The sequence below is a fragment of the Sciurus vulgaris genome, assembly GCF_902686455.1.
Source record: "Sciurus vulgaris genome assembly, chromosome: 15".
Taxonomy (NCBI): domain Eukaryota; kingdom Metazoa; phylum Chordata; class Mammalia; order Rodentia; family Sciuridae; genus Sciurus; species Sciurus vulgaris.
This window is the reverse complement of record NC_136476.1, coordinates 32,266,012-32,293,942: the sequence shown is the minus strand read 5'-3', so window position 1 is coordinate 32,293,942 and position 27,931 is coordinate 32,266,012. Positions and strand designations below refer to the sequence as shown.

At 34.6% G+C, this 27,931-nt stretch overlaps 1 protein-coding gene across 12 annotated transcripts in view; it reads left to right on the top strand.

Annotated features, from left to right (window-relative positions):
• The window catches only part of MPDZ (multiple PDZ domain crumbs cell polarity complex component), a 166,405-nt gene that overhangs the window by 98,517 nt on the left and 39,957 nt on the right, over nt 1–27,931 (top strand). For 7 of the 12 annotated variants that reach the window (XM_079113123.1, XM_079113118.1, XM_079113120.1 and 4 more), the window contains 6 exons: nt 4,497–4,695; nt 10,586–10,690; nt 14,158–14,250; nt 19,864–20,041; nt 22,645–22,755; nt 26,678–26,776. In XM_079113123.1, the coding sequence (XP_078969249.1) occupies nt 4,497–4,695; nt 10,586–10,690; nt 14,158–14,250; nt 19,864–20,041; nt 22,645–22,755; nt 26,678–26,776 (785 nt within the window). The remainder of the gene's footprint in view (nt 1–4,496; nt 4,696–10,585; nt 10,691–14,157; nt 14,251–19,863; nt 20,042–22,644; nt 22,756–26,677; nt 26,777–27,931) is intronic. The other 5 variants (XM_079113127.1, XM_079113124.1, XM_079113119.1 and 2 more) reach the window with 3 other exon arrangements.

Here is a 27,931-nt window from a genome sequence, read left to right as displayed (position 1 = left end):
AACATGTTGTTTCTCTGTACATGGCGTAAAGGCATATCGTTTGTGTAATCATAAATTTACATAGGGTAATGTTGTTTGATTCGTTCTGTTATTTTTTCCCTTCCCCCGACCCCTCCCACCCCTCTTTTCCCTCTATACAGTCCTTCCTTTCTCCATTCTTGCCCCTCTCCCTAACCCTAACTCTAACCCTAACACTAACCCCTCCCACCCCCCATTATGTGTCATCATCCACTTATTAGCGATATCATTCGTCCTTTGGTTTTTTGAGATTGGCTTATCTCACTTAGCATGATATCCTCCAGTTTCATCCATTTGCCTGCAAATGCCATAATTTTATCATTCTTTATGGCTGAGTAATATTCCATTTTATATATATATATATATATATATATATATATGTCACAGTTTCTTTATCCATTCATCAATTGAAGGACCTCTAGGTTGGTTCCACAATCTGGCTATTGTGAATTGAGCAGCTATGAACAATTGATGTAGCTGTATCTCTGTAGTATGCTGATTTTAAGTCCTTTGGGTATAGGCCAAGGAGTGGGATAGCTGGGTCAAATGGTGGTTCCATTCCAAATTTTCTAAGGAATCTCCACACTGCTTTCCAGACTTGCTGCACTAATTTGCAGCCCCACCAGCAATGTATGAGTGTACCTTTCTCCCCACATCCTCGCCAACACCTGTTGTTGCTTGTATTCTTGATAATCGCCATTCTAATTGGGGTGAGATGGAATCTTAGTGTAGTTTTGATTTGCATTTCTCTTATTACTAGAGATGTTGAACATTTTTCCATATGTTTGTTGATTGCTTGTAGATCTTCTTCTGTGAAGTGTCTATTCATTTCCTTAGCCCATTTGTCGACTGGATTATTTGCATTCTTGGTGTAGAGTTTTTTGAGTTCTTTATAGATTCTGGAGATTAGTGCTCTATCTGAAGTATGATTGGCAAAGATTTTCTCCCTCTCTGTAGGCGCTTTCTTCGCATTGCTGATAGTTTCCTTTGCTGAGAGAAAGCTATTTAGTTTGAATCTATCCCAGTTATTGATTCTTGCTTTTATTTCTTGTGCTATGGGAATCCTGTTGAGGAAGTCTGGTCCTAAGCCGACATGTTGAAGATCTGGACCTACTTTTTCTTCTAGCTTTTTAACTTTTGATATAAAAATATACTAGGTTAATTACACTCTGGGAAAAAATAGTGAAAGGTATTTTTTACTTGTGTGCAAATCCATTTAAACTTCAATAGCTCTGTTTTGAAATTAGTGTAAAAGAGCCCTTTTATTTGTTCTGTGATTTTGAATCACTTGTTTATGTGTGCAGAGAACTATCAGTTCAATACCCAAATTGTACTATGAAAGCGTAACTTTTAGTTGTATTTTTTTTGCTTCAGTTCCATTATTTGATTTAATTTACGTACTCTCAATATTTATGAAGCTTTGGCCTTGGCTGATTGACTTATTGGTATACCTCTAGTGATTTAGAGTTCAAATTCACAGCATACCAGGGTGAGAACATTTCTTTGTTATCTCCTTTAACAGGAAATGTTCAATGTTCAGATTTCTACACCCCTTAGGAAATAACTGAATGTAAAGGAATCATGAAAAAGGCCTATTTTAAATATCTGTATAATATATTAAAATAGTGGAAGGGGTTGCCTTTACAACATGAAGTAACAGTGTGATAAATGATCTTTTAGGAAATCTGAACAGAGCTGACTTTGTGCTGGTAGAAGAGTACACTATAGGGGGATCTGTCAGTGAGCCCATTTTCTTAGATTCAGTCTCCCTTTGATAACTATATTGGGTTTGCAATTTCAGCTTTATGAATAATTTCTTTCCCTAGGGATGACCAGAAGAAATTATTAGTAAATAATAGATTTCTACAGAAACTTCAATAAATTCATTTGTTTTGACTTCATAAAGAACTTGGGTTGTACTTTTACTTTGTTAACCTCAGGGTGGGCATTCTGTATACAGATATCATGTATACACATGCATGTGACCTTTAAAATTATCTAATCTGCATTGGCTACTTATGTTGTATTACGGGTTAAGAGGCAAAAAGCAAAGGATTTTAGGGAGGCAGGGAAGAAAAGGAAGAAGATATGTTCTTTTCACTAATCAGGTGTGGACGCATGGATAAACCCATGGATTCTCTGAAAGTACTCAGTCCTTGAGGAGTAATAGGAACTCAAAGGTGTCTGTCTTTGGTTCTCACAAAACTTATAATGTACTCAGCATAGTACTTGGGTTACCCAAGAGCACATTGTGATTGCTATAAGTTTCATTTTGAAGATCAAACAAGATTTGTATTTAGCCTTTAGAAAGCAATGTACTTTGCTTTAGGATAGAGATGCATTTTAAACATAGCCTGTGAGTTTTCTTTTTCTTTTTGGTTTTGTACCTATACTTTATTGAGCACTTTGTGCCAGATACTCTGAAACATTCTCCACATGTGTCTCTAATTTAACACTTTCAAGAAGAAACTGGGCATGGTGGTACATGCCTGTAATTCCAGTGACTAGAGAAGCCAAGGGAAGAGAATTGCAAGCTTGAGGTTATCCTCAGCAGCAAGATCCTTAGCAATTTAGAAAGAAGATCCAGTCTTAAAAATTAAAAAAAATGAAATAACGTCCATGCTAATTTGATTTTTTTATGAGAAAGGTGCTTCTTAATAGCAATACATTTAAATTCATTAGTATGTTTCAAGCATAGCAGAATATTTTAAATATATTTAATAATGTTTCATTTCTATCAAAATAAGTGAGTCTGGATTTCCCATATTCAGGTGTGAGATACTGTGTTAAAAATGTAATCAAGATTATGCCTAAAAGTGTTTGAAATATCATATCTAATTGGATATAATTAGTATTAAGATTTAGAAAGACACCTTTAATTTCCTAAATACATAAAAATCTAAAAAGGATTTTAGGTTTCTTCCTGTCAAAAAAGTTTTATAAATACCCTGATAGTTTTGTATCTTTCCTTTCTTGTTTAATTATATAATCTTGTTTGAGAAGAAAATTTTAAGTTTTCATTATAAGTGAGCTAATAAAGATGGCTTGGGGATGATTGTACGAAGCATTTTTTTTTTTTTGCAGACTTTTTAACATAATTTCAAAGGTTTTATACCTTGAAGGTGTAGGGTGCAGGGAGAGCATTATTCAGATAGAGTGTGTTGAATAGGCCTTTTTGAGGAAGTGATATTGAAGAATGACAGGTGTTTAATTGTGTGAGAGTGGCAGAAAGAGAGCGTCAGGCAGACCTCAAAAGGGAGGGGAGAGACTAGATGTATTTCTGAAAGAAGATGATTGTGGCTGGAACTCAGAGAGCCAAGGACTACATAACACAAAGGAATGGTGTGTGTTGGGAAGGCCAGATCACCAGTGCACAATAGACTGCCAGACAGATGTGTATCTGCTATAAAAAGAGAGCATTGGAGGGGACAATATCAGAAGCCAGATGACCAGTTGGGATGTTGTTGCAAAAAGTTAGGCAAGAGAAAGTGCTGGCTTGGTTTAGGGTTAGTATGGAAATAGTAACAGGTAAATGGATTCAAGAAAAAATTTGAGGCTTGAATGACAGGTGTTGGTGAAGCATTAAATATGGGGATGAAAGAGGTACGAATCAAGAATAAATCAAATATTCTGTTTTGAATAATGTAGAGTAGTGTGATAGTATAGTTTATCAGAAAGGGGAAAACAGAGAAATAAGAGAAGGTAAAAAAAAAATGGATGTTCAACTTTATACTCATTAAGGTTGGATTTCCTGTGAGACATCCAGGAAACATGTCAGAAGGCAATTGAATATCCAAATTGGGAACTCACAGGAGTTCATAGATAAAATGGGAATAGGTTAGAATTAAATTCATATCAGTTTTAGTCAGCAGACCACTGTGCATATAGACACTGTGATGAACACTAAGGGATTAAGTTTAGAATACAAACTTCATAGTCTTAGGAATTCTGTGCTGTGCTTTTTTTTTGTCTTAAGCAACCTGCATAGTAATTGGCAAATAATAACCACATGGTAAATAGATGGTGAGTGAATTTATAACCTAAAAGTAATGTAGTAGCAGACAGTTTCTTAATTTATAAAACTAATTTTCCATTTAAAGTTCTGTATTTATTCTCTTACATGTATAAGAATTGATTTGATACTGTTAAGATATTCTGCCTGAGAAAGCTTTCTATTTAAGGAGGCAAGACATCAGATGACCACCTTAAATTCATTCATCCCCTCCATTAATTCCATGTTGTAAAGTGATTGCATCTCTAACATATTAAACATTGAGTATTTTTATCTACATACAATTTCACAAACATTTTAAAGTTCACTTAAAAGTTTTTGCTTAGAAAAACATTTCCTTTTTCTTGTTTTTATTGACAAAAATGTTACTCCTGTTTTCATCTAAAAATCCATAATGATTATTATATTAAAACACATTTGAAAATTGTGTATTTAAATCCATATCTGCACATTTCATTTCCCATAGGGATGACAGTAAGTGCTAATAAAGATGGCTTGGGGATGATTGTACGAAGCATTATTCATGGAGGTGCCATTAGTCGAGATGGCCGGATTGCTGTTGGGGACTGCATTTTGTCCATTAATGAAGAATCTACCATCAGTTTGACTAATGCCCAGGCACGAGCCATGTTGAGAAGACATTCTCTCATTGGACCTGATATAAAGTAAGTATCAATTGGACACCAGTTTGGCTTGGAAAATTTTTAGGAATTTCAATGAATTAGAATATTTTTCTAGTATATATTTCTGTTTACTCTATGAAAGTTATCACATATTTGTTTAACATAAATCACTTCAGAATTCAACTATCTCTAAGTAGTTCTTGTTTATACATATAGTATTTTTAAGACCATAACTGTTGAAATTTGTAAAACAACATTGCTTTGTGTTTTTAATTTTATTTTTCCAGTGATTTGTATCACAACCCTAGATGTGAGAAGTATGACCATCTCCCATAGAGCAGGGATGTATACTTTTAGATTCTTAGAAAGAAGTTTGGGTTGGCTTCAATATAAAGAATTATGTACTGCATAATTGCCTTCTATGAATCCTAGAATCAAGCCAGTCCTTTAAGAGCTGGAAAAAGAGTATGCAGGACATTGCTCATCTAACCCATAATTTACCCTTTTATGAACTACCCCATGACCCAAAGAGATTCAACAATATATTTGGTCTGGTCTGATTATATGTCATGTGGGATATTTTGTCAGCAAGTGCTTAAAATTTCCCATAATCCCATAATGTTCTAAAAGTACATCATATATGTGGTTTAGTTTCTAAGTCACTAAATATTTCTTGAGTCATCTTAAAAGTCAGTTCATGTTATTGTCACACCTCATCAATGTTCGTCCAGTATCAATCACTGAATATTTGTGTTTAATATGTAAGGAATAAAATCATAAAGTAAGAGATCAGAGAAAGATTATTTACCTTAATGTGAGATAATGATTACTGGTACAGTATGGGAGACTTTATTTATTAATAACATTTTACTGGTAGCATTCTGTATTATTGCAAAGTGCACACTGCTGTGGTTTAGGTAGGAAAGGCTAATTTTATAATGTTTTTCATTCGAGCCAGCAAAAAAAAAGCATAAAAGTATATACCATTTGGAGTGGTTTCTGCTGTCTTATCAAAAAAGGCATTATGTTTTAATCTTCACTAATGGGATTTTATATTTTTGCATGCCTATTTTATCTTACAATTGTGCAAATCACCAGAACATGATACTCTTCCTTAATTCTCTCACAATAAGAGTACAAGTGAACATTGTTTAAAATGTCAGCCCCTCTGTTGTATGAAAACAGAAATTAAGTGTATTCCCCCCTTCTTGTGGCCAGTGTTTCTTTTTGCTTAAAAGAAGGGAAGGGATAGGGAATGGGAATAGGAAAGACAGTAGAATGAATTGGACATAACTTTTCTATGTTCATATGTGAATATATGACCAGTAAAACTTTATTTCATGTACAACCACAAGAATGTGATCCTAATTAGTAAAAGTTATACTGCATGTAAGTATAATATGTCAAAATACACTCTACTGTCATGTATGTCTAAAGAGAATAAGTAAAAAAAAAAATGAATGATATAGATGCATATGGAGAATATTTACTGCAGGGGTTTTAGCTTACATAGATTGGATATAGTATAAATGCAAATGACCTAGTACTGACCACTTGATTTATTGTGCTGTATCCTATGTGTTATGCTCTGTGCATGGGCACAGGTCTTCTGCCCAATTTTTGTCACTGTAAGCATAAGAATCAGTACCTGCTGCTGGCCTTACCCCTTGGTTCCAAAGTACTGCAGAAATTAAAAAGTAGACCCACTGATAAGAACATTGACTAATTAATTTATCCTAAATCATGCGTCTAGCCAGTTCTGGAGAAGTTTTGAGATACCTTTTGCAGCTCACAAAATCTCCCCCACCTTACTGTTTTGATTTTTCTTTTCTTTTCTTCTTCTTCTTTTTTTTTTTTTTGTGTGTGTGTGTGTGTGTATGTATGTATGTATGTCCCCTCTCCCCTCTTCCTCACCCGCTGGTCCAGCAGAATTACCCATTGATAGAGACAAACACTTCATTATGACCTTGAAGGATATCTAGAGAGCTAGTTATCTAATTAATTGCTTTATGATCTCAGGAGTCAAAATGTACTATAAATTCTACATTGAAGGGAGGAAGGAAAGAAGGAAGGGAGGAAGGAAGAAAAGTATTACCACCTTCCCTCCTCTGGAAATCAATCTGTCTCTCACATGAACACTGATGTGTATACACATTACACACTTATACATACACACATACACACAAGCATAAGCACAAAACACATTGATTTCTTCTCAAGTGACCCACTAGTGCTCTGATTCGGGTGATTATATCTTGAGTAAATGATTAAAGGAATTTAAAATCATCCTTGCAGAATCCTTTTTAAGAAAAAAATGTGTTAGATAATAAAACAAAATAACCACTCAGATTGTTCAGGGCTGAGCAGCATGGTCCCTGCATTTTGCATAAAGTATTCTTGGCCCCATCCCTTTCTATCTCTTGCCTTTCATGAAGCAAAAAGTTTAGAATTGCCTTGAATGCTGTGTGAATAATCCTCCCAAAAGGAAAGTATAGTGGTTCCATTACTGTGCACAGAAGCATAGCACTGCCTCTGGCCAATCAAGCTTTATACTCAGTGCCCGGATTTATGCTCCATCCACATCACTTTCTCTTTATTTCTTCTTATAAATCTAGCTTAATCTGGGCTGGTGGTGGGGAGATGTATTGTAGGGTCTTAAAAAGACTGGTTCAGTTACATAACTGATTGGTTATAGGGAAAGCATTGCTCATGCAGACAATGCACTGGATTTCTTTTTTGCCATTTATCACAGATAGCTAGGAACTTTGTGTGTGTGCATTCATGCATGCCTGGATAGATAATTTGAGTTTCAGGAGTTCAAGAACAGCCAGTTTAAGTTCCAGGTTTCATTATTTTCTGTGAAAAACCAGATGTGAAGCCTCACCAGAATGCATTCTGTTTCACTTCTCACTCCACCTTGCCAGGAGCTCTTATATTTCTGTAATAATAGCCAGGGTTTTGTGCTTAGCAGCAGCTGCTTGTAACATCTGCCAGATAATTACCAAGCTGAATCAGAATTCACCTGCCTTAACCTAAAGTGTGGGATGAATTCCTGATCAAGGAATAAAAGATTGATTGCAGTTACATTTTTCCATGCTTGTTAATAATCACTGCTATAGACACTAGTAAAGAGCAGATGCTTTTCTGGGGGAGGTGTAGATGAGAGGGAGGTGGAAAGGGAAAAGGAAAAAAAACAACCAGGAGCACCCATTTTTAACTACATATGTATGCATCTCACATTCAGCACAAGACATTGACATTTGTTAACACCATTGTAAAAAGATGCCACAGCGTATGCTTCACATTCTAGATTTTCTGCAGCACCTGCTGACGATCGAGCCCCCTTTTATGTGTGAGTATCGGTGATTCAAAAGCTCATTATGGCTGTGTGTTACAACTTGTCTGTGAAAAACATTTCGTGCTTTTGTAACTGTCCCAATGTAGGGATAGATCCAGATATAGATTCACCGTATACATTTTAGGTTTTTTCCTTCATTTATATAAGAACATAAATTCCAACAGAGCTATGAAATTGTTACATTTTACAGTGCAATGATGACTGGGAACTCTTTGAAAATCATTTTTTCCAGCTACTAAGCTTTCAAGCTCCTTTGTAAGAGAATGATCCTGTCTGCATGTACAGGCACAGTCTCTGGATTAATAGCTGTATCACATTTTGGCATCACTAATGATATTCTTTTTTCTTCTACTCCATGTATAATCAAAGGTTCGTTTATGTTTAAGAATTTTAATACAACTCTCAGATAATATGTATCAGTGTTTATGCAGTTTGTAATTCAGTTTCGATGTTCTTTGTTGGTGATGTGACGTTTTTGTGTGGTCCTGTGACCAGGCATGTGTTGGGATTGCTCTGTGTGTGCTGTTGCATTGTGGGATGCTTATTTTCCTGGCCTCGCTATTTGTATTGGGCTAAATATTTGTGAAAACTTCTGCCTTTGCTGTTTCTCACTGCTACTCAAAGTACCAGAAAAATGTTTGTAAAACCCCCTACTCCCTTTGTTAAAAGAAAAACAGCTTTAAACAAATATAGAGGAAATCTCACTTGAACATTGAGTTTCGAACATCTTTACCTTCTCAAACTAGTTAAAAACCTAAATGCTTTGGATTATTATTACTATTGCTTTTCTGTCCTGCATTTGCCTCCTCACCTTTTCCTGGCTTTAAGGTTTTATTTATATTACTTTTCCCAAATCTTCAGAAGTCATACAGGTTTTCTGAAATAGTCTTTTCATATTTTAAGTTTTGTGTTTATGCTTTATTTGGGCTTTGTATAAAATACAGTCTCCTGATGTATCACACATTTTGACTCATTACTTTTGAAGGGCTAACAGCAAATTTACTATTCAATATTTTTTGTAGTACCTTAGAGAAGGTGTTTTTATAGATGAATGAATCAGGTAGGGCCAGAATTCGAATGAAACTCACTCACTCTACCTAGTTATCAATCACTGATCTGTGCTTTTCAAATTTATTTCTTGGTCCTTGAGGTGAAAGTGTTACTAAGAAATTCCTGCAAGGTTGATGTGTTCTTCTAGAGCTATGGGTGTGATAAGCAGAGCTCATGCCCTGTTGGAGGACTGTCTTATATTTTTACAATGCTTTTTAGCTTATACTGCCCTCTTAAAAAGTGACATTTGTGGTTGAGAGTATAAGGGTTCAGCTGTGGTGATTTAACTCTCAACCTGCTAATGACAAGCAGAACCCAAACCCAGGTGACCCCACACTTTGGAGAAGTGAAAGAGTGAATGCTTTCTCTGTAATTACCAATATATCTGAAATTATGCATCCTTCTCACTGCAGAAATTATGCTAATTGTGTAGTCTTTATTTTCATATGAAATAAATGCCATTCTTGTGTCCTTGCTCTCTGGTGCTGAGATTTTTGGTACTTACTCTCTTAAGAGATAAATTATGCATGGATTTCCATATTGGGCATGTTTTATGCATACTTCTTTCTTAGTTGCACAGTTACCATACTGACTTCAGATACAGTATTTCTCTAACCTTACTTTTCATTATTGTGAGGATCTTGAACAGCCTACTCAAAAATTGTATCAACTTTGTAAATATGCTTGTAGCAAAGCATTACACTTAAACTTTCAAATATCAGATTCTAAACATTATGGTTGTGCCCAGAATCTAGCACAGTACTATCTACATTACAGGCATTCCATCAATACTTAGTGAATTAGCAAATAGCCTTTCTTATATAAACAGTAGACATTCCTTTGAAATAAAAGTGAACTTATGAGAAATTAGTATAAATTAGTCTTTCCTTAAGTGGTTTAATAACTTCATACTTCTGAATTGAGAATTCATCACATAACAGAGCTAACATAATTATTAATAATGCTTGTTAAATGTCCATAATGAATTATTATGAAAAATATAAACTGAACCGAGATATTCAGTATTTTAATACAGTGCACATAATTAGCTTCTGGTAGGGAAACCAAATATCTTTGGACACAAATTAATGTTAGTATTGACAGTTACAATTTTTTTATTTTGTGGTGCTGGGGATTGAACCCAGGAATTTATGCATACTAAGCAAGTGCTCTTCCACTGATGTATATCCCCATCCCTCTAAAGATTTATGCATCTTCTTAATTTCAAAAAATTGCTGATAGCTTTCTCATTTGTAAATACAAATAATGCCACTTTCCTTCTCATATAATTATTAGTAAACATGTAGTTTATTATGGCATTTAAAATTTTAATTTTGGTTATTTTGCCTGTGGAATACTTTTGGCCTTTTGAAGTTGAATGATTTGCTGAGTATGCTGAGTAAATGAGTTGTGTGATAAAGTAGGAGTGAAGGGACTATATGATTTTTTTCTATATTTTAAAAGCTTTCCCTAACAGGTAAAACTTTGCTTCTCTTTGCTTTCATGAACTTCGTTTTGTTTCAGAATTACTTATGTGCCTGCAGAACATTTGGATGAGTTCAGAATAAGTTTGGGACAACAATCTGGAGGAATAATGGCACTGGATATTTTCTCTTCATACACTGGCAGGTAAGTGAAGCAGTAAATCTACTGCAGTAAATGAACAATACAGCAAGTTACAAAGAAAAATTTTGAATCCTTAGTTAAAGAGACTATGAACAAAATAAAAGTTTGAGTTCCTTTCCTTCCAAGATTTTTAAACATTTTCTCCAGTTTTCCCTCAATTACTTAAGTAATTATCATATGGTGTGGAAAACTTGGGAAATATATGAATATTCAAATCAAGAAATTAGAATACTCTTTGATTCTGCCACCTAGTATAGAACTTTAAAGTATAAAGTTTTGATAATTCACCCCAGTTTTTAATTTTATTTCATTAATTCCTTAAAACACGATTTTTATGATTTTTGTACACTTTTTTTCATCCATAAAATTATCAAACATCTTCAGAAATTTTATTTATTCATTCATTAACATATATATGTATGTATATATGAACATTTTTGATAGATGTATTTTTGCTCTAGAGAATGTTGAGCTGCATGTCTGGTATTTAGCATGTTAAGGCTTGATACAGAATGTTTGGCTTTTTATAGGTTCTTGATGTTCCATATATTAAGAAGTAGTAAGTTTTACCCTCTTAGGAAAGGCAGCAACTGGAGCTTAATGCTGCTTGCTAAGTTCAGAGCAAGGGGAAAAATAATGTCAAATTGCTTTTCCCTGAAAAATGTGCCTTTTTTTCCTCTCAGTTGTGGACTTTTAAAAAACATGACACAGGTAACTAACCGAATGCCAAATTTTTCTTTAAGTATGCTGTAGAACAGAAAGGGCTTCAAAAGTATTCTGAGGTCTTCTCAGAAGATTTCTGTCATTCCTGAAGGGATGTCAGAACATCCCAGAACAGCCTAGTGTCCAGCAACCCTGCAGGAATCATGATATTATATCATTGCTTCCTCTGCAAGTTACACAATACCACAGTGTAACAAAAGTATTAGGGAAGGGAAAGGCATGCTGTGTGTTTAATAAGAGGAAGGATTGTTATACTCCTTTGGGTCTTGTGAATTTTATGGAAAGGGAGCATGCACTCCAGCCTATACTAATCTCAGCCACACTGCACTGTAATATTTCCATCTCAGGGTAAGTGGCATGAATTATAGTTTTCTAGTGCATTCTGTCAAGATGGGAAGAGCCATCATTGCAGTGCCCTTTTGCAGTGTTTCCAGTGGCATAATTAAAGAATGTACCACGTATATGTTAGTACCATTAAGTTCTGGACCTTCAGAACATCAAAAGGTATTAGAAAGTAAGAACTATTTTTAGCATTTTGATTCCCTCAGCACAGAAAGAGGAACCTTGGTTGTCTAACGCTGTGTGACCAACTGCTTACTGCTTACTATTAATGTCAGGTTGCTAAAATAAAACAAATTTTCTTTGTTTTATAAGGAAGGAATTCCTTGTAAAGTAGAGAGAGATTAAGTAACTTACACAAGCCCCACAACTAATAAGTGTTAGAGTCATGCTTGGACTGTAAGCTTTTAGACTCTGTTCTTAACCATTTATTCCAAAGAAGGAATCACAGTCAACCATAAAACATGTGCCACATAAAAACAAAAGGCAGCATCGCATGGAGGTTCAGAGCTCCGGGTTTATGGAAAGATGGCTTCAGTTGAGATCAGACTGCTGCATTACTCTGACTTTCTTCCCAGTTACTCTACCTGGCACTTCTGTGTAGGTATAAAGAGAGTTAGCATTGATAGTTGATAGACATTTCTTTGGTTCTCAACAGTGTAGCATAGGGAAGAAAAAATCTAATTCATTCTTGGCTGAATGAGCTCAGGAAGAAGAAAATTAGTGCATTTAGCTTTGAGGAACCCTTACTACTTGAGTTGCTGAAGCCACACTATATAAGATGAATAAGAACAATCACATTCAGAGGAGCTTTTCTGGATTAGTGAAAGAATTCAAGATTATAGAACGACTTGAAGAGACTGGGTTTGAGTTTCAGAGGGTTAGGGATATTTGTCTTAGCTAAAACATCAGTACTGTGGTGCAGTATGGCCTAGAGTGTTTTTGAGTAGCTCCACCTGCTGAGGCTTTAGGGCTAAGAACCTCCCCCAACCCCATTACTCTCCCTGCATGTTTTTGGGACTCAGTTCTCATTCTGTCTCTCTTCAAAACCTACCTTTTTCATCATATTCTCTCCAGTTTTATTTTCAAAGGATGAGGCCTCATTTTAACCTCACTGCCTTGCATCCACTATGTTTCTCAGTCAGCTCCTTGACACAAGTTTTGGAATCTCCTTCTTAGAATTATTCCCAACTGTCCTGCCCTAATGGCAGGTTTGGACTCTAGGAAGCCCAGCCTTATTCAGTGCCTTATTCTTCAATTTACATAGGAGGGGAATTGAAACACAAAACCAATGAGTAGGATCAATAGCAGGCAGATTCTTACATTTTTTTTTAAACCTTATCATTAAGGTAAAAGAAATAATGAGACATTCAAGGGGGCCTAGACAGTCCAGTTGCTTGTGAGAAATGTTATAAAACAGATTCAAGCACATATGGATGTTGGATTAGATAACTTCTGATCTCAAAGTGCAAAGATTATATAATTTGGAGGGAGGCATTAGTATTCCCATAGCGGAGAATGGCTACAGTTTGAACATACCCCCCCTCCTTTTTTTCTTTTTTCAGATTTTTCAGTTTCTATATAAAAAAAATCAACTGAAAATATTTATTAAATCAGAATTTTTATAGCTTTCTATGCTTTAAAGGGAATGTGTAGGTGTGTTCCTTTAGAAATTCAGTTTTTACTAATAGCATAAGGACATGACATAATTGATATAACATTCTGTATTGTCTGTACATTGACATTTGTTGATACAAAGTGTACCTTTTGAAAAACAAAATAATTCTTGATATAATTATTGTGTACTTCTATTTGCAGACAAACATTTTGTTATATGCTTGGCATTTGGCAAAATCTGAATTGCTACAAAAATTGAAAAATGATCTGGCACAGGCACATTATAAATAGCTTTCTACCCAGATATTCTGTGTCAGAACTCCCTTGACAGGCAGATGCTGGACCAGAATCATTTTCCATCTTTCCTCAAAAGATGTTCCAGCATGGTCCATTCTAAGAAGAAATACTAAACTCCTGGGGTACTTGAGCAAGGTCATATATACTTAAAACCCACTTGGTGGCTCTTTTTTGCATGTGGTAGAAATTTAGGAGTATTTGTGGAGTAATTCCATACAATTCCAGTATTTATTTCCTTCTTTATCAGGCAAGAAACAAACTAGACAAGATTCTTAGCATCCAGCTATATCTCCAGAATGGGTTATGGTAGATGGATCATAGTGTAAGGTTCTAATTTTGGGGGGTTGGTTTTCTTTTCCTGCTGTTGTAAAAATATAGTTATTGACCAGGTATGGTGAAAATATAAAGCAGTCCTGCATTTTTAGCTGAACTCAAAATTGAGTATATATTAGACAACATTAAATGGAGAACTCATTGTGTAATTCTTTCACTAGAGACATTCCAGAACTACCAGAGCGAGAAGAAGGAGAGGGAGAAGAGAGTGAACTTCAGAATGCAGCATACAGCAATTGGAATCAGCCCAGGCGGTAAGAATTATTTCTGTCTTTTGCCCGTTTGGTGGATATGTGTTTAAAGAAGGAGGTGTGGTTTCAAGCCTGACATTTGTGACCTTGGGCAAGTTGTTTAGATTCTTATCTCTGTTTCTTCATGTGTACAGTGGAGAAAATAATGAATGCCATACAGAGTTAAAACTATCCAAGGATCTGGCATGTCATAGAAACAAAACAAAAGTAGAAAAAAAATAATGTGTAGGTAATTGGAATGAAATTTCCTGGATGGTTTTATCATAGGTATAACATGAAATGTTCAATTAAATTTACCTAGCATTTGTAAAAACTAGATATTCAGATATATATTAAAAATTGTGTGTGTGTGTGTGTGTGTGTGTGTGAGAGAGAGAGAGAGAGAGAGAGAGAGAGAGAGAGAGAGAGAGAGAGAGCGCCAGAGCCTTATTATTATAGGCTATTTATCCTAAGCAATACTTTGTCTAGCACAAGATTCATATATAATAGAAAACATGGTTTTCTTAAATATGCTCAGATATGTCAGTGTGTTTCAATCATTAAGGCATATTAAGGTGTTCATGCTGAGTGAAATCAACTTCAGTTTAATAAGGATTTATTGAGTTCTGACATGGATCCTGATCTAAAACTGATAATTTTGTAAGTAGCAGGGAAGTAAATATAAGATATAAATCCTGCCTCCAAGGAAGTGATAATCTATTTGAATGGGCAAGTTACAGAAACATGAGAAACAAAAACAATATAAGATATTTTGCATTAAGTGTAAATGTAAGTAATCATTGGACACCCTTTCCAAACAAATCTATTGGTAACAGTCCTGGTGCTTCCTTGCACTTAGAATTGTTATTTGTTATACAAGAATAAATAAAATTCTCCAGAGATAGAATATAGTTAGGTGGTTTTCCCAGTTCAAAAATGAATTTGAACCTCTAGCCATCATATTTAATAATTTAAAAATACAGAAATCATCATTTTCTGTTTCTTTCAAAGAAGCTGTAAACATTTCCAGCCACCTGAAATGAGTTTTTTTTTTTTTTTTTATTGAATTTCTTCAAAAGCTATTCAGCTTGCTTAAAAAAATATTCAAGGTCTCTGCACAGCACTGCCCACATTAAGAACTGCATATTAGTTTTAGATCTATGGCAGAAAATAAAATATTTTCTATTTATTTGTAGGAAGAGGCAGAAATAAGTTCAATGTAATTATTTTGTAGCAGATGGTCAAAATGGTTAACTTAAATTTTGTTAGTAATCATAGGGAAAAAAGAAGATACATTGGTCAGTTTTAATAACAGCATAATGGGAGAGAAAATAGTTCTTAGAAAGCATATGCTAAATGTTGAAGTAAGTAAAAGCTATATTGGAATTCTGGCTTGGATGTTTCCTAAGACAAGTTTCTTTATCTCTGCTAGGTCTCAGCCACTTCATTTGTAAAATGGGGTTAAGAGCAGAACTTTTTAAACTTGGGGGAGGAGACAGTGAGGTTATGTACCTTAAAACCTTAGCTTAATGTCCAGCACAGTGTGAGTTCCTCATGGTTGGTCTTGTCTATAATGATATGATATAGAATACTAATAACTAAGCGAAGAGAAGGTACCGAATCATTATCATTATATAGCTACTTATATAGACAAAAGGAAGTTTTCATAAACCCTTCTAAATATTATACCTTTAAAAAAATATTATACCTTTTGCTCACCACGGTATATAGAATCACTTCGTTACTTTTGGGGGAGAGTTCATAGAATATGAGGAGAAAAGTTACCTACCAGAATAATAAGAACCTGTAATCAATGAGGACATGTTTGCAGCATTTCATCCATTCATGAAATCAGCAAGAATTTACTTCATGTGCAAATAGAGAATAGTTTTAATTGAATTATAAATTTAACATTGTAAAATAGGCTGTATTACTGTTTGCTTTGCATGTGGTTTTTATTTATAGAATTAATACTGTATGTATCATTTTCCAACTTCTTTAATTTTTCTTTCAACCCAGTGTTTTGGAGGTCTGTTGTATTTGATACTTTAATCTCTAATTCATTCAGATTTCATTGTTCTTTTGCATTCCAATGTGAATATACCAGTTTGCCCATTCAAAGATTAATATTTGACTTTTGCTATTACAGTAATTTGGTGTAGTAAATATATCTATTTCTTTGTATTTTTGTAGGAAAATTATCTAGCTAGAGGAATTACTGACCCATAAATTTATGTATTTTTTATTTATTAAATAAGTTGTTAAATTGCTTTTCAAGGTGGCTATACCAAGTTTTACTTCTGTTTCAAATATATAAATTCCCTTTTTCCCCTATCCTTGTTATTACATCACAGAGTGTTGTTTCAGATTAGAGGATGGAACATGACTCCTTGACTTAATAGACCGATAGATATAACAGGCTCAGTGAGGCAAGGTGCACCTCTACTTATGTATCACATGAACTGAATTTTATATTTTCTTCCATTACTACAATAATCAGCAGCAGCAGCCTTCTAGTAATAAAGTATGTGTTGGTTGCTTACACTGTGCCATACCTTTTCTTTTGCACTTATATGCTTTAAGTAATGGATTGCATAACTCTGATTATTGGCTCCATTTCCCAGTTAAGTAAGTTGACCAATGTCATGTGTTATTAAATAACAGAAGAGCAGACTTGACCTCAGGAACTCATCTCACAGCCCAGGCAGTCTGGCTTTTGAATTGTGTTTTACCTTTACGTAAGTTTCATTCTTTTTAAACCTATGTATAAATCTCCAGAAAGACTGCCTTTTTTTTTCTATAGAACTAAGTGAACCTGATCTATAGTGTTTCTTCTACAGGTCTCTTTTATCTTTCCCAGGGATATTTACTATGCTGTATTCAGTGAATAATGAATCAGCACTGTGGTCACTTTGGCAGCCCTGTCTTTGATTGTCTTCTGCATTGTTTTAAGTATTTACAGCCTTTAGATCTAAGCAGTATATTTAAGCCTTTGCTATCTATACCAAGCCTACTGGGAGCAGACAGAGCTATTATCCAAAAGTTAATCTCCCACTGATTCTCCCCTTGTTTGTAAAGTGGGACTAGTCAAGAGTATCCACTTTGTGGAGATGATTTGAGAATTAAATGAAATGTAGCTTACTTAGAAAGGAAGACTGAGTCATAATAAGTGCTTAATAAATGTTAGCTGCTATTGCTGGTGTTTTGTATTATTCCAGAAATCATAACTGCAAAGAATCCTATGGCACATTTTCTTTAATTTTTTGTTTTATGATTTTTTTTTCTTTTAAAGAGAAAAGTTAAAAACTTACTCACACTTAAATATGTACGTGAAGTAGATAAACTTACTGACTGGTTGATTTTACCAGTTTACCTTAGGAACTACTTTAAGAAGCAGAAAAGGATGTTGTTTCTTTCAGTTTCTAGAGTGAGAGAAAAATGATGGTTTTAACTAGTTTATCTACAGAGATTTTGAAGGATCATTCTTTCAAACTAAAGAAGTAAAGTTTCTGGGATTATAGATTCCAGTTCAGAAAAAAGTACTGACCAAAGGATAATTGTTTATCTGCATCTGTGTTTATCTGATTCATTGACCATCCTACCTGTTTGTCTGGGGTGCTTTTTAATCCTCAACCTTTTCTTTCTGGAATCTCCTCCATTTCACAAGAGTCCTTACTTCACCTTTCCTCTGAGGGAGTATCTGAAATGTCAATGCTGTGGTCATGTTTGACTTTGCTGTCTTTTCCAGCCTAATGTCCAGCACTGCCGCCTTTTGTGAGGCATGGAAGAGACTGCAGGTTATCATAACTTCCTTAAGCTCTCTGTTCTTCCAGCACCCTCAGCTGATGCCTCATCTACTGCAAATTACCTTATTTTTATATCCCTGCCTTTTCACAAGAAATGCACTTTAAATCCATTCATAACTCTTAGAACTATTTACAATTATTACACATGAGTCACGTGTTTATTTTGTGGGTAGGGGAAGCTCATTCAAGGCAGAGGAAGTAGCAAGTGCCAAGGCCCCAAGGCAGGAACATGCCTACAAATTTAAGGAACAATAAGGAGATGATAGGGTAGCAGAGTGAGAGTGAGAAGAGCATAGTGTAGTTTAGGGAGGTTAAAGAGGTAGTGGAGTTATCAGATCATGTAGGATTTTGTCAGCCACTGTTCTTCATGCCCTGACTATTAGTGACCAGGTCTGCCTTGGCAAGAAAGACTTCTACACAGGCAAGTTTCTAACAGTATGTGCAGGAGTGTTCTTTCCCTGGATTTGGCTGTTAAGCTTAGAAGCTGCTATCTGTTCAGTGGTAGCAAATTTCCTGATTACTTAATTTCTGTAATATTAAACCTCCTGCAAAATGGTACTTTCACATTGGTCTGTGTCCCAACCTGGTATGTGAGACCAATATTTATGTATAATAAATCAGCTTCATAAATATAATAGTATTTATATCAGACCCTACAAAACACATAATTGTGAAAGTACTTAAAATCTATCTTGTTTTTACTATTAAGATACCAATGATTTTAAAATATTCTTTAATTTTTAACCATTTTTAAGTGGTCTACATTCACATGTGACCATCACACCCTCCATCAACAGGGCTTATTTTCATCTTGTAAAACTGGAACTCTGTGCCCATTAAGCAGTAACTTCCATTTCATCCTCCTCCATCCCCTGGCAACCACCATTCTTTTTTCTATGGACTTCACTGTTGCAGCTACATCATATGAGTGTAGTCATGTTGCATTTGTCATTTATTCCACTTAGCTGACCTATTTCACTTAGCATAGTGTCTTCAAACATTATCCTTGTTGAAATGTGTTTCAGAATTTTCTTCCTTTTTAAGATTAATATTCCATTGCATTATATACCATTTGTTTATCCCTTTCACTCATTTTCATGGATACTTCCACCTTTGACTATTGTGAACAGTGCTTCTGTGGGATAGGTGGACAAAATGCCCCTTTGAGACCCTACTTTGAGTTCTTTTACACATATTCCAGAAGTGGAATTGCTGAATCATTGAGATTATATTTTTAATTTTTTTTGAAGAATCAGTATTCTGTTTTCCATAGCAGCTGCCCCATTTCACATTTCCTCTAGCAATGCACAGGGTTCCATTTCTCTACATTCTCTCCAGTACTAATTATTTTTTGCTTTTTTGATAGTTGCTATCCTAATGGGTGTGAGATAGTGTCTTACTGTGTATTGATTTGTATCTCTGCTGATTGGTAATATTGAGCATCTTTTCATGTGTTTAAGGGACACTTACATATCTTCTTTAGGTAGTCATTTATTCATATTCTTTATCTAGGTTTTCATCTACTTGTCTACTTGTTGGGTTTTTTTTTTTTTTTGGTAATTGAGTTGTAGAAGTTGTCTGTGCTCTGGATTTTAATCCTTATCAGATATGATTATCAAACATTATTTTCTTCCTGTGTGTTGTCTTCCTTTGCTTTGGATAGTGTCTTTAGATATACAAGGTTTTCATTTTGATGAAATACAGTTGCTCTCGTTTTCTTTTATTGTCTGTGTCTTTGATGTCATAAACAGGAAGACATTACTAAATTCAGCATCAGGAAGCTTTTTCTCCAAGTTTTCTTCTGAGAGTTTAAATTTTTATTTTTTTGTAGGGTTGAACTTTGGAGAGAACCAAGCAAATCCTTGGGCATCAGCATTGTTGGTGGACGGGGAATGGGAAGTCGCCTCAGCAATGGTGAAGTGATGAGGGGCATCTTCATCAAGCATGTTCTTGAAGATAGTCCAGCTGGCAAAAATGGAACCTTGAAGTCTGGAGACAGAATAGTGGAGGTACCCTCCAGTGAGCTTTCTCTACCAAAGTTCACTACTCCTCTGTCTTCTGTACCAAAGGGTTGTCATCTTTACATGGTTACTCAACCCAGTGTTAGAGCCTGCTGTTTATGGCTGAGGCAGTTCTAATTTTTTTCATCTATAATTGTTTTATATCTATGATGAAAGAGTGTGTATTTTGATGTAGAGACTAATGTTTAGAGATCTACTCAACCACTTTTAAAAATATTGGCCCCAATGTAAAATAATCATACTCTGTTTGAAAGAATACAGCCAGTTTCTTAGGGAAAAACTAAATTATTTAAAATTATGTGTATATATATAAAATTTATATATCATAATTTAGTTCACCAATGAGGTTTTATTTCCAGAAATACTTTATAATTTCATTGCTGCTAAACTTTGCTGGATGAGATTTTGTTCCACATACATCTTTTTTGGTAACATCTTCAATGATACAACCTTGATTTCTTTTTGCATAAATGTTTCCCTGTCAGTCCTTTTCCCTTCTCAGGGCTGAACCATTCACCACTGAAGGCTATGCGTGTGCATGGGCATAGGCATATGTTCACGTGGGAGCACATATTTTCTTATGTGGGAGGTAGAAGTATATAGTCACATTGTACCTACCCTTAGTTCAAAGCTTAATAATTTAGACAAATTGTTTTCTGATGACACATTCATTTACTCATGGGTATTGCTGGAGCAGCCATTGCATTCCAGGTGCTGTACCAGGCTCTGGGTGCCTGCCCAGTGAGAGGGACATATTTGGCAAGTAATCAAGTAACTTCAGAGCAGTGAGATACACTATTTTATCAAGTTAAGCACAGTTTTATTTAAAATGGTAAACATATAGGTATCTGACCCAGATTTTCTGATTTATAGAAGAATAAAAAAGGGAAAACTTTCTAATAATAACTTTATTACTGTAAGAGCCACTGTATTTGTTTTATACATGATTGTCTCATTTTCAAAGTATTTAGAATTTACATATTAAAATGCTTTAATTGTTTAGGTTATAACATATCAACCATACTTTAAAATGAATCTTTTTAGGATTTACTTATTTAGGCCTTCATTATCTCTGAGAGCTGAAGAAGGAAGAAATTTAGATTTGAGAGAAAACAAATTTCAGTTTGTCCCTATTTTCTTCCCTGTGGCAATTGATAAAGAATACTGATATGCTTTCTCCCTGCTGTGCCTTACCTTTTGTTAGATGATATGTTAGCCCCCTTAAAAGTACTCTTTTAATTAGAGTTCCATCTAAAATTTTCATTTTTAGATCATCACTAGGAATTTTATGTGTACTTCACTATTAAAAACCTTTGTCTTAAGGAGAAATGTAAGAATTATTTATAATTATTTCTAGAAAAGATTGGTCATAGTTTACCCCCAAATATTGTTTAAATATATTGAGTTAAAGCATCCCTTTCAAATAAAAAGGAGAGCATTTTTGCATTGTAAAATATGCAATTTAGCAGTGATTTGTTGAGTGCTTTACATGTAGGGAAGTAAGAAAGCCTTAGGCCTCTATAATGCTGAGGATCCTAAAAGTGCCTGTGCTTTGTTTCTGGAAATGTATGTAGGTTAGGTGAGCAGAGACCTATAAAGTATTCTGTTTAGATTATAGAGTTCTTTGGATTTGAGCAAAGATACATGGCAGCCTGTTAAATTTTCCCACTACTGTAATATATAGTAGAGATAAATACCTACTTTTGTTTTTTAAAAGCATAAACAAAACATTGAAAAAAATATTGTTATGGTCTTCAAATATCAACCTGAGGGAGGTTTTCAGATAAAGATATTAATATTCTATGCCGAGACCTAATAATCGATCTTCTTTTCCAGATTTGTGACTACTAATCTTATTTGGTAATTGGAAATGATGATAATATCTAGTTTTCTGACAGGATTAGCATTTGGCCTTTTAAACTATTTTCCTTCTTGTTCATGTAGTGTATAAGCTGAACTGATCATCACCAGAGCAAGCCATGGTCAATTAGGAGTTATAAAATAACTTTAATTTTTAAGCTATTTATGTAGTAATTACTAACAAATGAGCACAATTTCTTGGCTTCCAGCTCCTGTCTTGTCTACTGCAAAGATTCCTTTTCGAAACTAACCTTACCATCATCTGGGTTTTCTGAATATCAGAAATGTTAATTTTTCCAGTACAGAGAAAATTAACAAAGCATTACCTATCTACTTCCCAAATCCCATTCTATACTGAATTGGAAGAAATTCAGTACAGTGACTTTCATGATGAAGACAGTGCTATTGGGTAGTTACCTCATATTATTTATGTAATCACGCTGATTTAAAGAACAACTGAGCAATGTAAGGAATGAAGAAATAGAGCTTTCTTTCCAGTTGGTTATTATTTCAGTTAGCTATCAGAGACAGAAACCTGTGGCCAGAACAGGGGACCACAAGTCTGATGAACAGGTGAAACATTTTGCAGCCTCACCAGTAGTCTTAATTATTTTTGATTCTGAACCAAATTTTCCAGGAACCTAGCCAAGGATCCTCAAAACCTGAGATCCACAAATTGTTCTTTTGTTCTGTAGCTTCTTGAAATGTTAAGCTGAGGCCTTCCATTGCAGGTGGATGGAATGGATCTCAGAGATGCAAGCCATGAACAAGCTGTGGAAGCCATTCGGAAAGCAGGCAACCCTGTAGTCTTTATGGTACAGAGCATTATAAACAGACCAAGGGTAAGCGAACACAGAGGGCAAGGTAGGCATATTATCCAAACAATGCTCAACTTGGAGTCTAATGTAGCAACTGCCAAGTTGTCTGTATGAGCAGATATGGATTCTTGAAGTCTCAAAGACTTATTAAAAGTTTATTTTGTTTTTTAAACATTGAGTTTTCCTGAACATCCCTTCTACTATGTTCAATAAAGGCTTGAAGTCTATTGAAAACTCACAGAAGTAGGATTTAATGGTGGCCATAGGTATCTTGATGGTTAACTATTTTTATTCATTATTGACACAAAATTATACAAGCTGTTGAAAGGAATATGATGCATTCAAGTTAATAGTTGGTGCTCTTTTATGGAGAACCTGAGAAGCAGAAAAGATTATGTTTTCTTTAAACATATTCTGTAGACAGTTTTCCTATCTTTGATGTATTTATGCTTCTCACTGAACAAGATTTCTACAAGGGGGATTTTTTTTTTTTTTAATTTACAAGTGTTCATGATTGCTGTTTCTAGCCACAATCACTATATATAATTTGTCACTATATAGCTAATAATGGACAGAACCTGTTAAACCAGTTTACCTTCAGTCATCACAAGTAAAAGAGCTTTAAAATATATTTTAGAAAACATAAGCACATTTAATGAACATTATTGAGAGAGAAGATACAAAATGAGGCTTCCTGTATTTTATAAGACCTATTGATGCTGAATGTGAAAATTATGCTGAGTTTAAAATTGTTTTCATATTCCTTCTTTATATCTCATTGAAAAAAATTCATATATAGCAGTTATTAAATGTATTTGTGTCAGATGCCCCTAAGAAAGTTTTGCAGAACATACCCTCTTGCTCATAAGTTTTTATACCATTTCTGGAGGTTCATAAATCTCCTGAAGCTCTCAGAGACTCCATTTCTGGATTTAATTTAACAACCCCTGTCATACTAATTCCCTTTGAATTATCTGCTTACTGGTTGAATTATCTGCTTTTTTAGGTTTGGTTATCTTTAAAAGAAAAATGTCAACATATGGGAGGGAAGTTAAAGGCAAAATACATTTGAGTTTTAAATAGTAAAATTATGAATTTAAGATACAAATGCTGAAATGATGAATGGAAAGTAGTGAACAGCCCTGCAGTGAGAGAGTAAAAGTAGCATCAGCCTTGTTTGCCACGGAGTGCAGAGTGACCAGGTTGGTCTTAACTGGCCTTCCTTTTGTCCTCAATGCAGGTGTAACTCCAGTCAGGGTTCACTGTAAGGAACAAATTCAGCCGTTCTTCATGTATGCAGTCATCTTCACATCTGCAGTTTTTAATCACTCAGTTGTTTATTGTTATGTAATAATTACCCATTCAGAAAGTCTTCCAAATGGTAGGGCTGCATCTTACTGCATTCTTTACAAATACTATTCAGTTTGTTTAAATAACTACAAATCTTTTTACATTTGTTTCCATTTGTTGTGTTAAACATAAACACAGCATGATAATGTTGGTAAATGGCTGTTTAAGTTAAGTTTAAGCTATTTTTGTGTGTGTGTGTGGGTGGGTTTTCTTCTTTTGTTTTATTTCTAATTTCTAACTTTTATCTCATTTGGGACAGTACTATACAATGTAGAATAGTGATTCTTAATATTACTTTAAAAACTTAAACTACAAACATTTCTTTCAAAGTCTGTTCCATTTTCTAGTGAACTGGAGAGATATTGTCTCATACACCTGGAAGATATTCCTGTTTTATTATCTGAGGTATATATGATGCCTAATTTTATGGCAGTTATTCCAGGAAAAATTTTCCTTAGAATGACATGTTCAGTCAAGTTATACACGTTTTGCTTCAGGAAATTAGAGCTACTTTTGCATTTAAAATGAGATATACTTTGTTTCCATTGATTTATTTCCCTATGAAAATAGTCATGTCTCCAATAATCCAAAGGGGGGAAAAAAAAACACAAATGCACATACTTGAGTTTCTTAGTGGTAAATGTTTATTTGTGGATGGAGGATGAGGCTTTCTAGGAAATCTTATACATAGGCTGAAAAGCCAGTCAGCTAAAAAGCCAGTCCATCTCTTTGGGCTTGAGGCTATTCAAGAATCAGAACTTTTCAGACTGTCTCTGATAATGTCACAAGTGAGATTCTTCAGAGTTCACTCAGGTCCATTGTCTGATGGAGGATGGGCTCTGTTAATTCCAGCTAGAGAATGTTTTTGTTTTCCATTTGCTTTTTCTCCATTTATAATGTTTCTGCTTTTATCAGCCTTTGAGACTATCAATAGAAGGTTTTATTTTTCGCAAAAATAATTTTTCTGTATATCTTTCCCTAATAATATTGTGTCCTACATTTAATCTGCTATGCTCCTGCTCTACATTTATACTCTGCTATCAGGGCCAAATTCTAATCCTATGAGATGTGAAAATTTAAAAACAAAAAACTAGTGTTCTCTTTAAATATTCCGTTTCATGCTATAATGGTTTTGTTTTCTGTTGTTCTATCTAATTAAAGCATTATATATATGACATCTGAAAATGAGAAATCATCTTTATCCTCCATAGCCTTAAATCGTTTTATCTAGACTATGTCTTTCATTTCTGCCCAGTCATTTCTTCCACCTTAATAAGTGGTCATGTTCCTTGGCATTTATGGTCTCCTCTTTTGTAAAGCAGGAGTTGACATTTTAAACTGAAGAGTAGGGAGAAAGTTGAGATGAACATAAATGTCATTGTGCCCATATCTTTTTCCTGTCTTGCCTCTGTAGGAAAAACATTGCAAGAAGAGCAGATTGAAAGGGTAATGTGGCATAAGCTTTGGTACAGGCACACTGAGGATAGTGTCTTACCAGAGGGTTCTTCCATACAGGGTGGTGTCACATGACAACCTCTCCACACTCCATGCCTGCCAGTGGGGCTTTTTTTTTTTTTTATAGAGAAAAGTAACACAAACATTTAATTGGAGCCAAAATGAATTTTAAATGTCTGCAGTTTCCTCTGAAAGATACAGTCAATAAAAGAAAAAAGATAGTGGGTGTGAAAAGAAGGAGAATAATTTATTGTGCCGAGGAAATTACTTTTCTTTTCTTTTTTTTTTTTTAGCCCTAACTATGAAAATGCTAAATCCTATCTGGCAGTCATCCTACCTTTAATATGTATATTCAACTCTTAAAAGACTCCTGGCTCCAGGCGAATTACAGGCAAGCCACAAAACCTGTGAGAAACACTCAAGGCAGGACTTCAAATATTATCCAAAGCTCATAAATTCCCCCATAGTGTGGGAAGTTTTATAGGAACTTAAAAAAAAATATATATGAAACTCCATATTCCTACCTCCACAACAGTAGGCAGAAATAGAGAACTCCATTGTAGAAGGGTAGGGGTTCATTTCTTCATGTTTTTAAATTAAAGAGTATGATTGCTTTGGAGCAGCCTTAATATCTAGTCTGGGCATGACAAGTTTCCTTAATGGGAACAGAGTAAGGAATAATAAAGGTTATTGATGAACTAGCAGACAAATGTTTAATTTGCATTCTGGAACAGATAGACTATTAAAAATTACATTTTTTAAATGTAAATAAAAAAAACCTTGGTGGTTTTAGATTTGAAACATGTTTACTGATAGGCATGAAGCATAAAACAAAGTGAGCTAATGTTGTGTCTTATGTGGGATGGTACATTCAATGGAAATAAAAGAAATTGGGTTCCCTTTGACAGCCTCGTTTCCTGTGAGGATTGTTGACTGATTTAAACTTGGGTTTAAATGATTGAGGTCATTAGAAGAAAAGCTTTAGTAATAGATTGTCAAAGAAGATGATGCTGTTAATTATATACCAGATACACAGAATCCAGTTTCACTTAGACAACTCTTTAAGTAAGTACTTTGTTCTTAAGTTGAGTTGTTTTAAATATGTTTCTTTGCGCTCAGCGCCTCTTATGTTTCCTTTTAGAAATCCCCTTTGCCTTCCTTGCTGCACAACCTTTACCCTAAGTACAACTTCAGCAGCACTAACCCATTTGCTGATTCTCTCCAGTTCAACGCTGACAAGGTTGGATAATGCCCATTGTCTTGCCATTGCCTTTTGAAAATGTTTTGTTCTTTACTACCACCTCACCATTTATTGCATTTGTTGTGAAAAACAAACAACTGTGTGTTTGGAGTGGGCATGCAAATTTTTTCTTAAGCACATTGTCCTGCCACAAAATAATTGTTTTTATGGCGGAAGTTAAATGGCCCTTCTGAAAGGAAGGGAGGAGAGTCATGAGTCCAGTGCTTTTCCTGCAGTTTGGTAAATTTAAATTTTCTGATATTTTAATTTTCATTAGTTACCAAAAGGTATCAACTACTTTCACACGTAATTTCTTTAAAGCCTTGTATTTGTTTAAAATTTTTTCAGGCTTCAACAAGATAGTCATGAAAGCTCTTCCTTAAATTAATCACTGGAAATAATCATGTACGTGAATGTGCAAGAATCTGCTGAATATTCGTAAAGCACATCCTTAAAACGCCTCCATCAGGAAATGTAGCTCTTTCTATGCTCCTAAATCTGTCCTTGGATATTCTCATATTTTGATGAAATTATAAAACCAAAATTGAAACAAAAATTTACAAGAATTTATATACCATAATTTGATCATGGAAATGAAGAAAGCTGTCAACAATTTTTTTTAGGAAACATTTTATAAATATTCATCAGATCTTCATGTTTTTGTGATATGGATAAGCAAAGATGCCGAATCTGAAGGAATATGTTTTCTGTTACTGTAGGAATTACAGAATTCAAGTAGAGTTATCTTCCATTGTTCCCCAACTAACCCTTTTGCTCCCACACCATTTAAGGTTTGTCTCAAAGTGAAATTTTGTGTAAGTGGGTGTTTTGCAGTGTGCTGTATGTGTGTGTTTTACCTAGTGTGTACATATATGGCATGGAGTGATTACAACTGCACTTTGCCTTATTGCTAAAGGAGGATAAATGATCTTTGTTAAAGACCAGTATTTTCCTACATAAATTTTAAGAAGTATCACTAACAAACTGATTATATGATCTTGGTAAAACAAGGGTGTCAGGGTGGTAAAATAGAAGATTTCTAGTTGTCCTTCAAGTAAATACAGGCTAATATTAGTTTTGTGATTCTTCAGTGAAGTTGGGGTACCAGTTTAGTTTACTTACAGTACGAGTATGCTGTAGCTGAGATCCTGAAGC